This window comes from Leptodactylus fuscus, chromosome 7, assembly GCF_031893055.1.
Source record: "Leptodactylus fuscus isolate aLepFus1 chromosome 7, aLepFus1.hap2, whole genome shotgun sequence".
Classification (NCBI taxonomy): Eukaryota; Metazoa; Chordata; class Amphibia; order Anura; family Leptodactylidae; genus Leptodactylus; species Leptodactylus fuscus.
In genome coordinates this window covers 85571324-85583778 of record NC_134271.1, presented here as the reverse complement: position 1 = coordinate 85583778, position 12455 = coordinate 85571324, and the positions used below count along the sequence as shown (strand labels likewise).

General features: G+C 39.3%; 1 protein-coding gene across 2 annotated transcripts in view; it reads right to left on the bottom strand.

The window, feature by feature from the left end:
* Window positions 1–4221: 4221 nt before the first annotated feature.
* Window positions 4222–12455, bottom strand: part of UNC79 (unc-79 subunit of NALCN channel complex) — a 138507-nt gene continuing 130273 nt past the window's right edge. For both annotated transcript variants that reach the window (XM_075282435.1, XM_075282436.1), the window contains 6 exons: window positions 10613–10788; window positions 10320–10506; window positions 8526–8723; window positions 7420–7497; window positions 6277–6318; window positions 4222–5024 (listed from right to left, as the gene is read on the bottom strand). In XM_075282435.1, coding sequence (XP_075138536.1) covers window positions 4824–5024; window positions 6277–6318; window positions 7420–7497; window positions 8526–8723; window positions 10320–10506; window positions 10613–10788 — 882 coding nt within the window. In that variant the 3' untranslated portion in view covers window positions 4222–4823. The remainder of the gene's footprint in view (window positions 5025–6276; window positions 6319–7419; window positions 7498–8525; window positions 8724–10319; window positions 10507–10612; window positions 10789–12455) is intronic.

Genomic DNA, 12455 nt, shown 5'->3' with positions numbered 1-12455 from the left:
TACCATTTCTCTATGCTATAGTTATTAACCTACATTGCCTTGGAGGCAATGATCACTTTTCAAAATTTGCAGAGGGAGGAAAAAATGTTTAAAAAATCTTTAGCACATTTGGCACAAATTCCAATGTGATAGGGTATAATGAGAATTCGAGTCGTATGGCAACTGGTAGAAAACATACATGGAAATGTCACCCATTGCTTCTATCTTATATGATATGACTAGGAAATGCGCAACACAATTTTCTATATAGTCTCAGCTTTTCAGTGCAAATATAAAATATGGTTAATAGACCTGTGCCACCGCCATATATGTATTAGACTATAAATCATCTCTCTATATCATCTCTCGATTATATTTTAGGCTTATATCATCTATAATAAATCATTTGTCTGTATAGAACCTTGGAATCATTTATTCACAAACTACAACCTGAGAAGCGCCCATATTAAGAGTCTTATAGGGTCCATTCACACTGAGTTTTTTGGCGCTGATTTTGACGCTGAATCCGCTTCAGAATCCACGTGGAAAAAAGTCTCCCATTAACTTCAATGGGTTCCTTTTTCTGCTAGCGGATTCAGCGTCAAAATCAGCGCCAAAAAACTCTGTGTGAATGGACCCTTAGGAGGCACATAACAGATGGATTCACCATGCTGCTCATACTCACGTCACATTTCACGATGCACTACCACTTTAAGAGCGTTACCCATTTTCAGTGAGTAAGCATACATGGGATCTCTGGCAACGGTGTACGCATCGTATTCTCCACTGCAGCTAAAAAGAGGTATTCCAGCAAGAGAACGCTTTTGAAAGATACAACATCTACAAATAAGTAGATTTTCATCTGTCAGAATCAAAAGGGGTTTAAATCTAAGAGCCGTCACTATGTAACTGACTGCCAGTGGGTTGGTACCAAATGTCATCATATGCAGGAATGGCCAATAACAGTGCAATCAAAAAACAGCCAATATTCTGCATTTTGTGCAGTGAATTATTTGCTCTAGTAACCCCAAGCTGCTTTCAAAATTCATGATGTTTACAGAAACAGGTGTAGTTCTACTCAACTAACACCAATGTGACCGTTATTGTATTGGCTCCCACAATGTCCTGCTTCCCAGTACTGAGGGTCCATTCATACTGAGTTTTTTGCCGAGAAAGAAATTCGCTTTAGGAATTAGGAAAGTTGCCAATTCCATGTGGAGTTTCCGCTTCCCATTGACTGTGTTGGTTTTTGCAGGCGGAATCCGCCTGAAGGAAGCTTTTTGTTTCGCTAACGGAAAAACTAAGCTAGCACAACCTATAGAACTCTATGGGGAGGCGTGTTTTCCACATGGATTCTGACACGGATTCAATGCCAAAATCCTCGCCAAAAAACTCTGTGTGAATGGATCCTCAGAAGTCAGCAGAACTATGCAGCTTTGGATGTGCTTGGAGAAAAAAAAATCTATGTTCAGCTGAAAAGTACAAAATAAGTAATGCAAGGTATTTACCACAAATAACCTTTTATACAGATTATAGCTGGCCAGTTTCCCTTTAACAACCTCAGTAATAACATGGAATTTATGTATTATGAGCATTTCAATTATTTTTATATAATATTTGAAAAGAAAAAAATCTAAAAATAAACTTGGGTTAAATCTCTTAGACTTAATTCCAGCTGTATTTACATTAGTATAAAAAGAAAAGTTATTCTTTGTATAGAAATATTATATATGATACAAATATGTATACACTTTGCTATCCTCTATATTTACAGATATATGTACAATACCACACAAAGTGACCTGATCTCTGTTCACTTTCCGCTTATCAATGATCCCTGATGTAGAAGGGTCCAGTGAACCAGTCTCTAGCTAACTGTGGCTATGACACTACTAATCCTTATTCAGGGCACATTTTACCGCTGCTATTTCTAAGTAAAGTTACACCATGTCAGATCTTTATCCTTTCACCTCCTCTATGCCCCGCATTCAAAATTTATCCACAGGACATAAATTGACATTGTTCATCTTTTATCAAACCAGTTCAAAGTAACAGGAAGCCATCTGTACGGCGACTCTGGTAACATACAAAGCTGTAATGTATTGCTACGGATTTTAAAGGGAAACATGCTGCGAGATATATTTAGAGCTACCCTACAGAAACCGTGGAGTCACTGTGTACATACATTACATTACTTATGCTGTGTGGATCTTGAATTACATCCTCTATTATGCTCCAGAGCTGCACTCACTATTCTGCTGGTAGAATCACTGTGTACATGCAATAGATTACGTATTCTCGACTGATCTAAATTACAGCCTGTATTATACTCCAGAATAGTACTTACAATTTTGCTGGTAACTCACTACGCATATACATTACATTTCATGTTCTTTAAAGATCTTGAGTTCCATTATGTTATTAAACTCCAGAGCTGCACTCACTATTCTACTGGTGGAGTCACTGTGTACATACATTACTTATCCTGTACTGATCCTGAGGGCATCCAGTATTATACTCCAAAGCTGCACTTGGTATTCTGCTGGTGGGGTCACAGAGTACAGATCCTTGGTTATATCCTAGGTTACACTCTAGAATTTCACACATTATACTTCTGGTCGTGTCTCCGTTTACATTCATTACATCACACATCTTGTAATAAACTGTTACAGGTTATATTATACTTTAGATATGTGCTCACTATTGTACTGGTGGAGTCACTGTGTACGAACATTACAAAATGTAATCCTGAGTTATAGTCTGTATTATAGTCCAGAGCTTAATTCACTATTCTGCTGCTGGAATCACTAGTTACATTACTTATCCTGTATTACACATGATTACAGCCTTTATTTTAGTCTAGAACTGCACTTAGTATTCTGCTGATTGTTAGTCAGCAAACTTATCCACAGACACCCCTTTAAACAGCACCCGTCACTCCTCAGACATTTCTGTTTTAGAAAATAGTGGATAGATATGTGGATATTTCTCTGCAATGTGTGGATGGAATTAGCCAGTGTATTGAAAATGACTGGGAATTCAAAGGTCAGATCTATTTCTGGCTTTGGCTCAAAGATGGTGAGTGCAGAAGAATTGTGAGTGCAGCTCTGCAGTGTAATACAGGATATAACTGAGGATCAGTACAGGATGATGTAATATATGTACACAGTGATTTCATCAGCAGAGTAGCAAGTGCAGCTCTGTTGTACAATACAAGATATAACTCAGCATTAGTAAAATATAAGTAATGTTTATACACAGTGACTATAGCAGCAGAATATAGAGCGCAGCTCCGGAGCATATTACAGAATATAGCCACACGGTGACTTAAAGAGGACCTTTCACCACTTTTGGGCACATGCAGTGTTATATACTGCTGGAAAGCTGACAGTGCGCTGATTTCAGCGCACTGTCGGCTTTCCCGATCCGTGCCCGGTGTAAAGCGCTATTGGTCCCGGGACCGTAGCGCTTTAGCGTCAGAAGGGCGTTTCTGACCTTTAGCCAGAGACGTCCTTCTGCCTCGCGGCGCCAATCGCGCTGTGCTGTGGAGCCGGGAGGAACGCCCCCTCCCTCTGCTCGCACAGCTCGTCCATAGACGAGCATTATCAGGAGCGGGAGGGGGCGTTCCTCCCCGCACCACTGTACAGCGCGATTGGCGCCGCGAGGCAGAAGGACGTCTCTGGCTAATGGTAAAGCCCTACGGTACCGGGACCGATAGCGCTTTACACCAGGCACGGATCGGGAAATCAGCGCACTGTCAGCTTTCCAGCAGTATATAACACTGCCTGTGCCCAAAAGTGGTGAAAGGTCCTCTTTAAAGCAAAGTGGGGATGAGATGAGATTTGCTAGAACCCCATCCACTTTGCTGTGACTGTAAAACACCACACTTTTTTTCAAAATATTTTAAACTGATGACCTATTTTATCAGCTGATGTGGCCACCAAAAGTCATATACTAAGCATATGGCTAGAAGCAGCCTTATGCACGTGAATGGGAGTGCAGCTGCAGTTCCTGACGCCACTGCTACACTGTAGGCACCAGAATCTTTGTACAATCTTTGTACAATACACTGTCATGGTCTGACCTGGAACTGCACCCCCACTCCCATTCACCTGAATAAGAGCAGGGCTACTTCCAGCCATATACTTAGCATGTGGCTTTCAGCGGCCACATCAGCAGACCAATATGATACTGATGACCTATCCTGTAGATACGTCATCTGTATCAAAAGCATTCCGATTCTGGACAACCTCTAATTTTTAAAGTAGATTGTATATAAAGGTCATCAATGTAAAGAAGTCTTAACTTTAGCTTCATTACGATAACCTCATATTTTTAACAAAATTTGTGCATTGGTTTAGACTGGTAAATGCTCCAGCTGACTAGTATTTACATAATGTTGCTAATTCTAATATCAGTCAGTTACAGCAGAGAGGGAAAGCCAGCCATACACTTTAGATAAGTGTTGGCTGAATGCTGATTCAGCCAACAGCTATCTCGCGTGACTTCCCCATACATATGCATGTTCGGCTTGGCTCTGCATCTTTGGTATGTGTCATTAGACTGCAGTAACATGCCTTCCTCCATGGCTTACATTATACATGTCCAAGAGTGGACTGCGCTATCACAGCTATCAGGCAGCATCCCAAGGGTAGACATGTAAGGGCCCGCAGCTCCTCTTGCACCTAAATAATTAGCTCAGAGCCCCCACACCACCCCTGACATCTTTTTATTTTTTATAAAATCTATTAATCCCAACCATCCTGCTTTATGGCAACTGACACAAACATCTCCTTGTCATGTGACCCCTGAACAGATCGTCCTGAAACCTTTTTTTCACACAATTATAGGGGATAGAACTGGGATGCAGCCTCCGAGGACTGAATCTCCACCTGTGCCATTTTAAACTGGGTGCATTGCAGCCATTTCTTCAAAACCCCCGAATTGTGACTGAATTGTGCAGACCCTTGTAGCATCCGAAGGTTCTGTTGGTTTGCATTATTCTGTATCGCCTGGAGGCGCAGCTGCAGCCCGGCAGATAAATGCTGGATAAAAGAGATGAATATTATTGTTCACATGACTATTAAAAACATGCAGACACAAAGAACCAAAGCACTTGTCCAGCCATATACTGAAAATTTCTGTAACTTTCTAATATACAATCCAATGGCTTTGAAAATCCCTGCTTGCAGTTAGTCAATGTAGACTCAAACCAAAAAAAAATGTCTTGACTGAATAAAAATGTAGCCCTCGGCTGTGACAAGTATTAGATCAATACAGCTTTTTAGCTTCTGGGGTTAAACAAGAACGTTTCCATACTTTGGCAGTAGATCGAGATCTTCAGGGAAAGTTTAAACTCTATTCTAATGGACTTTATGTTGCTTAACTTGTCTTGTTTTCCGCTACATTTATCAAATGTTGCATTTTCCTTCTGTCCTGAGATGGTAAGCCACTATATATTTATGTAGCTTGTATATCCAAACTGTGTTTTCATTTAATATCTCTTGGAATAAAACATCTTATTTCATATCTCATCTTTCATATGACACCAGAGCTAGTGTTCTGGATTTTATAATGCCCATGAAATCTGTTTAAAGTGCCCCCTTCCCCAGCTGCATAATGCTTCTCTGCATTATACGGGAGCCCACCAACTCATACTTCACTGGGAAGCAGTGAGAGGATTTCTGCTTGCAAAAGAGAAACAGGGAAAAAATAAATACACAAAAAGTAGATTTTAAGGCCGGGGCCCTACGGACCGGAAACGACACTATTTGACCCCAGCGAAGACGCTGCGGGAAAAATTGCGGCATTGTACAGTGCAGGCAAAGTGGATGGGATTCATGCGAATCCCATCCCCACTTTGCGGAAAAGATCGCAGCGTGTCCGCCGTTGCGGCTTTGCAAATTGCAGCATGTCAATTATATCTACGGAAATGCCGGCGGTGGAAAACTCTGTGATCTTTCTCTTAAAAGCGCTGCGAAAAGAACCGCAACGCATTCACGCAGCGGTTCTTCCTGCAGCTCTTTAGTGCTGCGGATACGGCCCATGGGGCCTTAGCCTAATACAGGATTTCATGTAAAGAAGTTAGAATCCATTACAACACTGACACAAATACTGCCAGAAAAAAAAAACAATAGAACTCCTAGAGCTGTAAGTATGGCAAAGATTAAAGTTTAGGTACAGCAGGGAAGCAATAGGGAAAACACAATTTAAAATGTGCCCCTAGTTCTGTACCTGTTATCGGATTTGTATGCATTAACCGTGCTATTGCTGAAAAGTCAGGCTATAGTTACTCACCTTTATATTGGACTGGATCATTGGTAACCACATTGGTATCAACTGCAAAAACATAAATAAAGTTATCAGAAATGTACAAAAGGTGCAAAAATAGATCAGAGTAATTGGATTTAAGCCTATCACAAAGCTTCCTCTGCTGTTCTTCCCATGGGCATAACTATCAAAGCAGCAAGTGTGACGTTCAGGATCTACATGTCAGAAATGATGAGCAGTGATTGATCTCTGAGGATAATAGATGGTACAGTGGGTGGGTGGGCACTCAATACTGATTACTAGCAGAGTAGGGTAAGGAGGATAAGGCATAAGGTACATTTTATGTCTGTAGTTGTCGCACAGTATTTGGAAATATTTTTAATATTTTGGAAAATGGCTATAGGAATTTCATCACATAATACTATCCACTTATTTTCTATGCAGCCTGGCTATATACTTCTCCTATCCGCCCATCTGCTGTACATTGTTCATTTAGATTCTGCTGAGGCACCACACGGGGAGAATCAACATCTATTGCTTAATTAGACCTTGGCCGCTCCATTTCAGATCCAGAATATGAATGCAATTATGTCCTTTTAACATTATCAGGATCTGCAATTACACCTCTAAATCTCGAGGCTAGGGATAATTGGTATTGACTGGATTTGTGATGAGTCACCTTGTGCTCCATTCTGGAGAATCAGCCTGGCTTCCTATATATCATGTCATGGAACACAAAAAGCTTTCACAGTAATTAGATTTAGTACATTGTTACATCATACTCAGAGCCTCTGGTTTTATAAACCAATGGATAGAGCAGGCACACTGTGCTGAAACCTGTGGTTCCTCAAGAATATATGCCAGTCTCATTGTCATATCTCTATATCCATAAGAAACATATCTTTAAGGTGTGATATATACATAATGTATCCTTATATCTGTTTTTACAACATAATTATGTTAATGAAGAGTGACCGAGTATACACAGACACTGCTCTGCTGGAAACAGAGGACGGTACCATTATAATATTAGTGTGACATCAGTTGGCTACCCTCCATGTATAAGTGAACACTGCCTCTGTAGTATGTATACAGGTTATAATCATATACAAGTCTTTAGCTACTGTAAATGCAGCACACAAGGGCTGATAATAAATAAGGGAATCTTACCTTTACAAAAACTGTGGAGTTACACTCCTGCAGCGCTTCCATCAAACTGATCAAATGTAGACAGACCATCTCTACCATCTGTAAAGACAGATTATCACGTAACAATGGCAGTCATCTGGGATCTAACTAAAGAAGTGTCCATTTATGCCTTCAAAAAGGCCTTCAACACAAATATGAGGTTAGCTCTTTCACCACTGGTGTATACAGGAGAGCAAATTAAATAACAGGCTCCACTCTTTATAAGTAACTTTTGTACTCTTTTGGGCATCTCACCAACCCTCATAGACACCTTGGACTTTCACATGATATGATCTTCCCCCTCCCTTATGTTTTCAAGGATATGCAATATCAAAATAGAATGGGGAGAGGTGAATAGGGAAGAGAATATGGACTGAAAAGGATCCCCCAATGAACTGGTATTGAAATTGTGTGCTTAAAGGGGCTTTATCATTGGGAAAAGGCATTTTTAACTAAGCACATACTTGCATAGCCTTTAGAAAGTCTATTCCACACCTACCTTTTGTATGTAAATCGCCTCAGTGGTTTTTGAATGAGCCCATTTTTATTCATATGCTAATTAGCCTCTTGGTGCACCCCGGAAGTCTCATCGTGCACCCTCTGCTATTCTTTCCTATGTATGTGTACAGTACAGGCTGCTGCTGCTGACGTCCTGCTTGCACACAGAGATAGGAAAGAATAGCAGAGAAGAGGCTGCTGGGAACTTCCTGTGCTGTCTGGAAGCTAATTAGCATATAAATAAAAACGGGCTCATTCACAAACCATTGAGACAATTTACATACAAAAGGTATGTGTGGTGTAGCCAAAATGACTTTTCCCAATGATAGAGCCCCTTTAAGGAAAAGGAATAGGGAGTACTTGGCAGTATTCACCCCAACAAAGCACATATCTATGGCCACTTTATGACTAAGGAAACATCTCTAATTCGCTTCCTCCAAATGCCACTCAGAAATGGACAGAAAGCAGCCCGGTGATATTATCTGCATAATCAGATTTGCACCGTGTTGATCAAATTATTTAGCTCTACAGGAACGCCAATTACCAGAGATTGACTTGTCTGAGCAGAGGAGCTCAGTGCCTGTACTCACCACAGTATTGTGCGCCATTAGCTGCAGGATGCTGGGGGTGACTCTGCTCCAGAACTCCAGAGCTGTAAGTATGGCCGTGAAGCTAAACTCATTTTGATTCTGAACAGTTGGAGCAATGGCTGCCTGCTCACAGTACACAGTCCATAGCTGGGCAAAAATGAAAGCATGGAAGAGGGAACACATGTGGAGCACAGAGGTCTGCAGAGAAAGGTTTACATAAAAGAGATGTCGAGTTTAGGAAAACCATTGTAGTATACCCCATAAAGGCACTCTAAGTTAAAGGGATTCTGCAGGATTATAAAAACATAGCTGATTTTTGTTTCTCAGGAAGTGACTTTATGTCTATTGGTCACATGGACAAGCCGCTACAGTTCAGTCTCATTCATTTTAATGGGAATGAGGTGTAGCATTGCCATGTGATCAAAGGAGATGATGTCACTTCCTGAGAAGAAAGTAGTAGTCCTGTACAAACCCTTTAACATAGGGGCCCTATTCAAGACCATGGTGTATTAGACAGAGAAGAGAACAACTAGAAAGAACATCTTTCTGGAGGACTTAGCATGTTTTGTTCATTAAGCAAACAGCATAATGTTTTATTTGATTTTTGGGGGTGCTGCAGGGAAATTGACCACTGACTTGCAGGTCTTCATACAGCTGCCATACCATATCATCAGGGAACTCCTCTAACCCAAAAGGGACATTTCAGAATAGTCAGCCCTTTTAGGTGCCACAATTTTCATATGACTTTTATACATTCTGATGTCCAGATGTTAAAATTAGATTATTATTTGTCAAGTATGACCATCATTATCGAATGAGTTGATGTCACAGCGCGGCCCTTTGCATTAACATCACTGACTAGAAATATACGTATCCAGTATTACTGTAACTGCTGCTTAGATTCCAAGAAGTCAGACGTAGCTCGATATTGTGATGTAATATTCCTTACCCCTAGCTAATATATCTTTCTATATTATCAAAAACGTTATGAACCACAATATGTTAAATGGGATGTCCACATTATAAATGGCTTCCCCCCAAAAATCAACTATTTTGGTATACAATTTTATTGTTTTTTTGAGCTTGGTTTGGTTTAGCCAACTAATAGAAGGTGTAAAGTTAGACTGCACAGTCTGATAACGCAACAGATTTTTCATCCAGCATTAGATATATTGAGAAATCTGGAAATTTTAAGTGTAGTCTAATTCTGTACTGTCTAACTTTTAAGCTAAGGCCCCATGTTGCGGAAATGCAGCCTTTATGTTGCAGAAAATTTATTGCTATTTTTTGAGCCAAAGTCAGGAGTGGATAGATCAGAAATTAGAAGTATAAGTGCTTTCTGTGTATTTCAGATTCCATTTGTAGCCACTCTTGGCTTTAGCTTAAAAAACCGCAACAACAAAAAAAGCTGCGTTTCTGCAACGTGGGGCCTTAGCCTTAGACAGTTTGGTTAATCTGTCCCAATGTTCTAATAAAACATCACTCAATGTATGTAATGTGTAGCTTGGGACTGCCCACTTACAGCAGTTACAAGGCAACTAGGACTACAGTCAGACTGCTATGCCGCAACCAGCTGATTTCAGCTTTCCCTGCAAAGTCTTCTCCTGACCAAACAGAATTTGAAAGTCAATAATATTTATGACAAATGTGTATATTTTAGGGTTACTATTGCTATGAAATAATTGCTAAATCTGAACATGCCCTTTAAATAGTAAATACAGTTATCATCTGATATACCTGTACACATGTATTATCCATATATAAATATAGATTTTTATTTATTTGCAGCATTACCTTTGATTGCTCAGGAAATCCAATCAGAATGACGATCAGATGATCAGCAACATGTGAGCCAGCATCTAATGGGATTGGCATACAGGGTGAGGGTGAATTCATACAGACCACACCATGGGTAAGAGATCCCAGGAGGAGCCATGACAGAAGTCGGATGTGGGAAACACATTCAATAAACTCCTTCGGACTAGGGGAAAACGATGGTTCAGAAAATACAGACATATACTTTTATTATTCTGTTATATATTCTCCAGATTTACACGCTGTGTACAGTACAATTTTCCTGCCCTTACCCCTGTTGCATGGCTGATGGAGGATGGTATAACCAAGGCAGATATCGTATGACCGCTTTATTGTCTCTGTGGTTTCCACGAGTTATCTCCATGGCAGCAATCTGGGCAAGACCAACCTTAAGGTGTCCACCAAATGTGTCCTCATGCAATGGCTGTGAGCATGTCTTCATGTGACTCTACAGGTGGGAAGAAGTAGACTCATCACATAACGTCATTGAGGACACAGGTGAATATAAGTCATGTGGCCTAATCCTAAAGTATTACAGATATCCAGTGTAATATCAGTTAAACACACTACTACTACTACTACTACTAATAATAATAAAATATTGCTCTAAATATGAACAATATAAATAGCTTCAATAATGTTCACTAGGTTTAGTAATATTATTTGGTTTTCTCATACTATATATAGTTCAGTATTGGTGTAATCTGCAAGTGGTTTCCAGGAATACTGATATAATCTACACGCTATATTGCGGGGCCCTTGTAAAAGTGGTTATTGCCACTATTATGAGTCAAAACCGCAATAATTACATGTGCTTAATAATATTGTGTAATGTATATAGCATGATTCATGCGGCAGCAGTGTACATTTAATATAGAGTAATTTTCCATCCACAAAATTGATTGTGCGTCACAATTGGCTCTCCAGATCTTTTGATGTAATGATCGTATTCCAAAGATGTGATTATTGGTTCGGTTCAGTAAGTGTATGTATTATTCACTCACCCTCTTCACAGTCAGCATTACATCGTGATGTATTACTTACTTTATCGGGACTGCTCTGGACTCTCTTGCACGAGACTCATTTCAGTGAGCTCAGAGCGGCCCCAATACTGTAAGTAATACATCACAATGTAATGCTGACTGAATAGAGAGAGAGTGAATAATACATACACTTACTGAAACGAACCAATAATCACATCTTTGGAATATGATCATTACATCAAAAGATCTGGAGAGCCAATTGTGACGCACAGTCAATTTTGTGGATGGAAAATTACAGTATATTAGATGCACACTGCTGCCACATGAATCATGCTATATACATTATACAATATTATCAAGCACAAGTAATTATTGCAGTTTGACTCATATTAATGATGATACAGTACAGACCATATGTTATATCAGAATCCCTTTAACTTGGTTGCAGATTACATCAATACTGAACTACATACAGTCGCCATAAGAAAGACAAAGTACACCATTTTTTAATTCTTATGTATCAGGTCATAGTAAAAAACATTAATTCCTATGGAAGCAGTAAGGGTGTCCTTAATTCTTTGCTTCTGCATTTTGACTGAGTTTTTGTTAAATAAAAATAATGACATGATTTAATTTGTCATTTATTACTGTTCACCTGTGGTTGTATTTATGTTATGTTAAGACCTTTTAACCCCTTAGCAATCATATTAAAATTGCAAATATTCTCTTGAAAATGTCACTTTTTTTTTGCAGACTTTGAATTTATGGTGTAAATAAATATTACTAGCATATAACTAGCATATAATATAGTGTGTGCAGATTAACCATTTAGTGATCTAACACATTTTAGCCAGTAACATTTTATCCCTTTCTGCATTCCGGCTTTCATTACCTTTTACATTTTAATGTCAATGTACCTTCATGAGACCTTGCATTTTGTGGGTACATAAGAATTTTTGATCAGTGTTTATTATATTTTGTTTTTGAGAGGTGGGATGAACAGAAATGTCAGTTCTGGCATCGGAATTTCAATGTTTATCATGTAGAATAAATAACATGCTATTTTAGGGCATGTTATGGATGTGGTGATACCAGTTTTCTATTTTGTTTGTTTTTCATTAGTCATTACTAA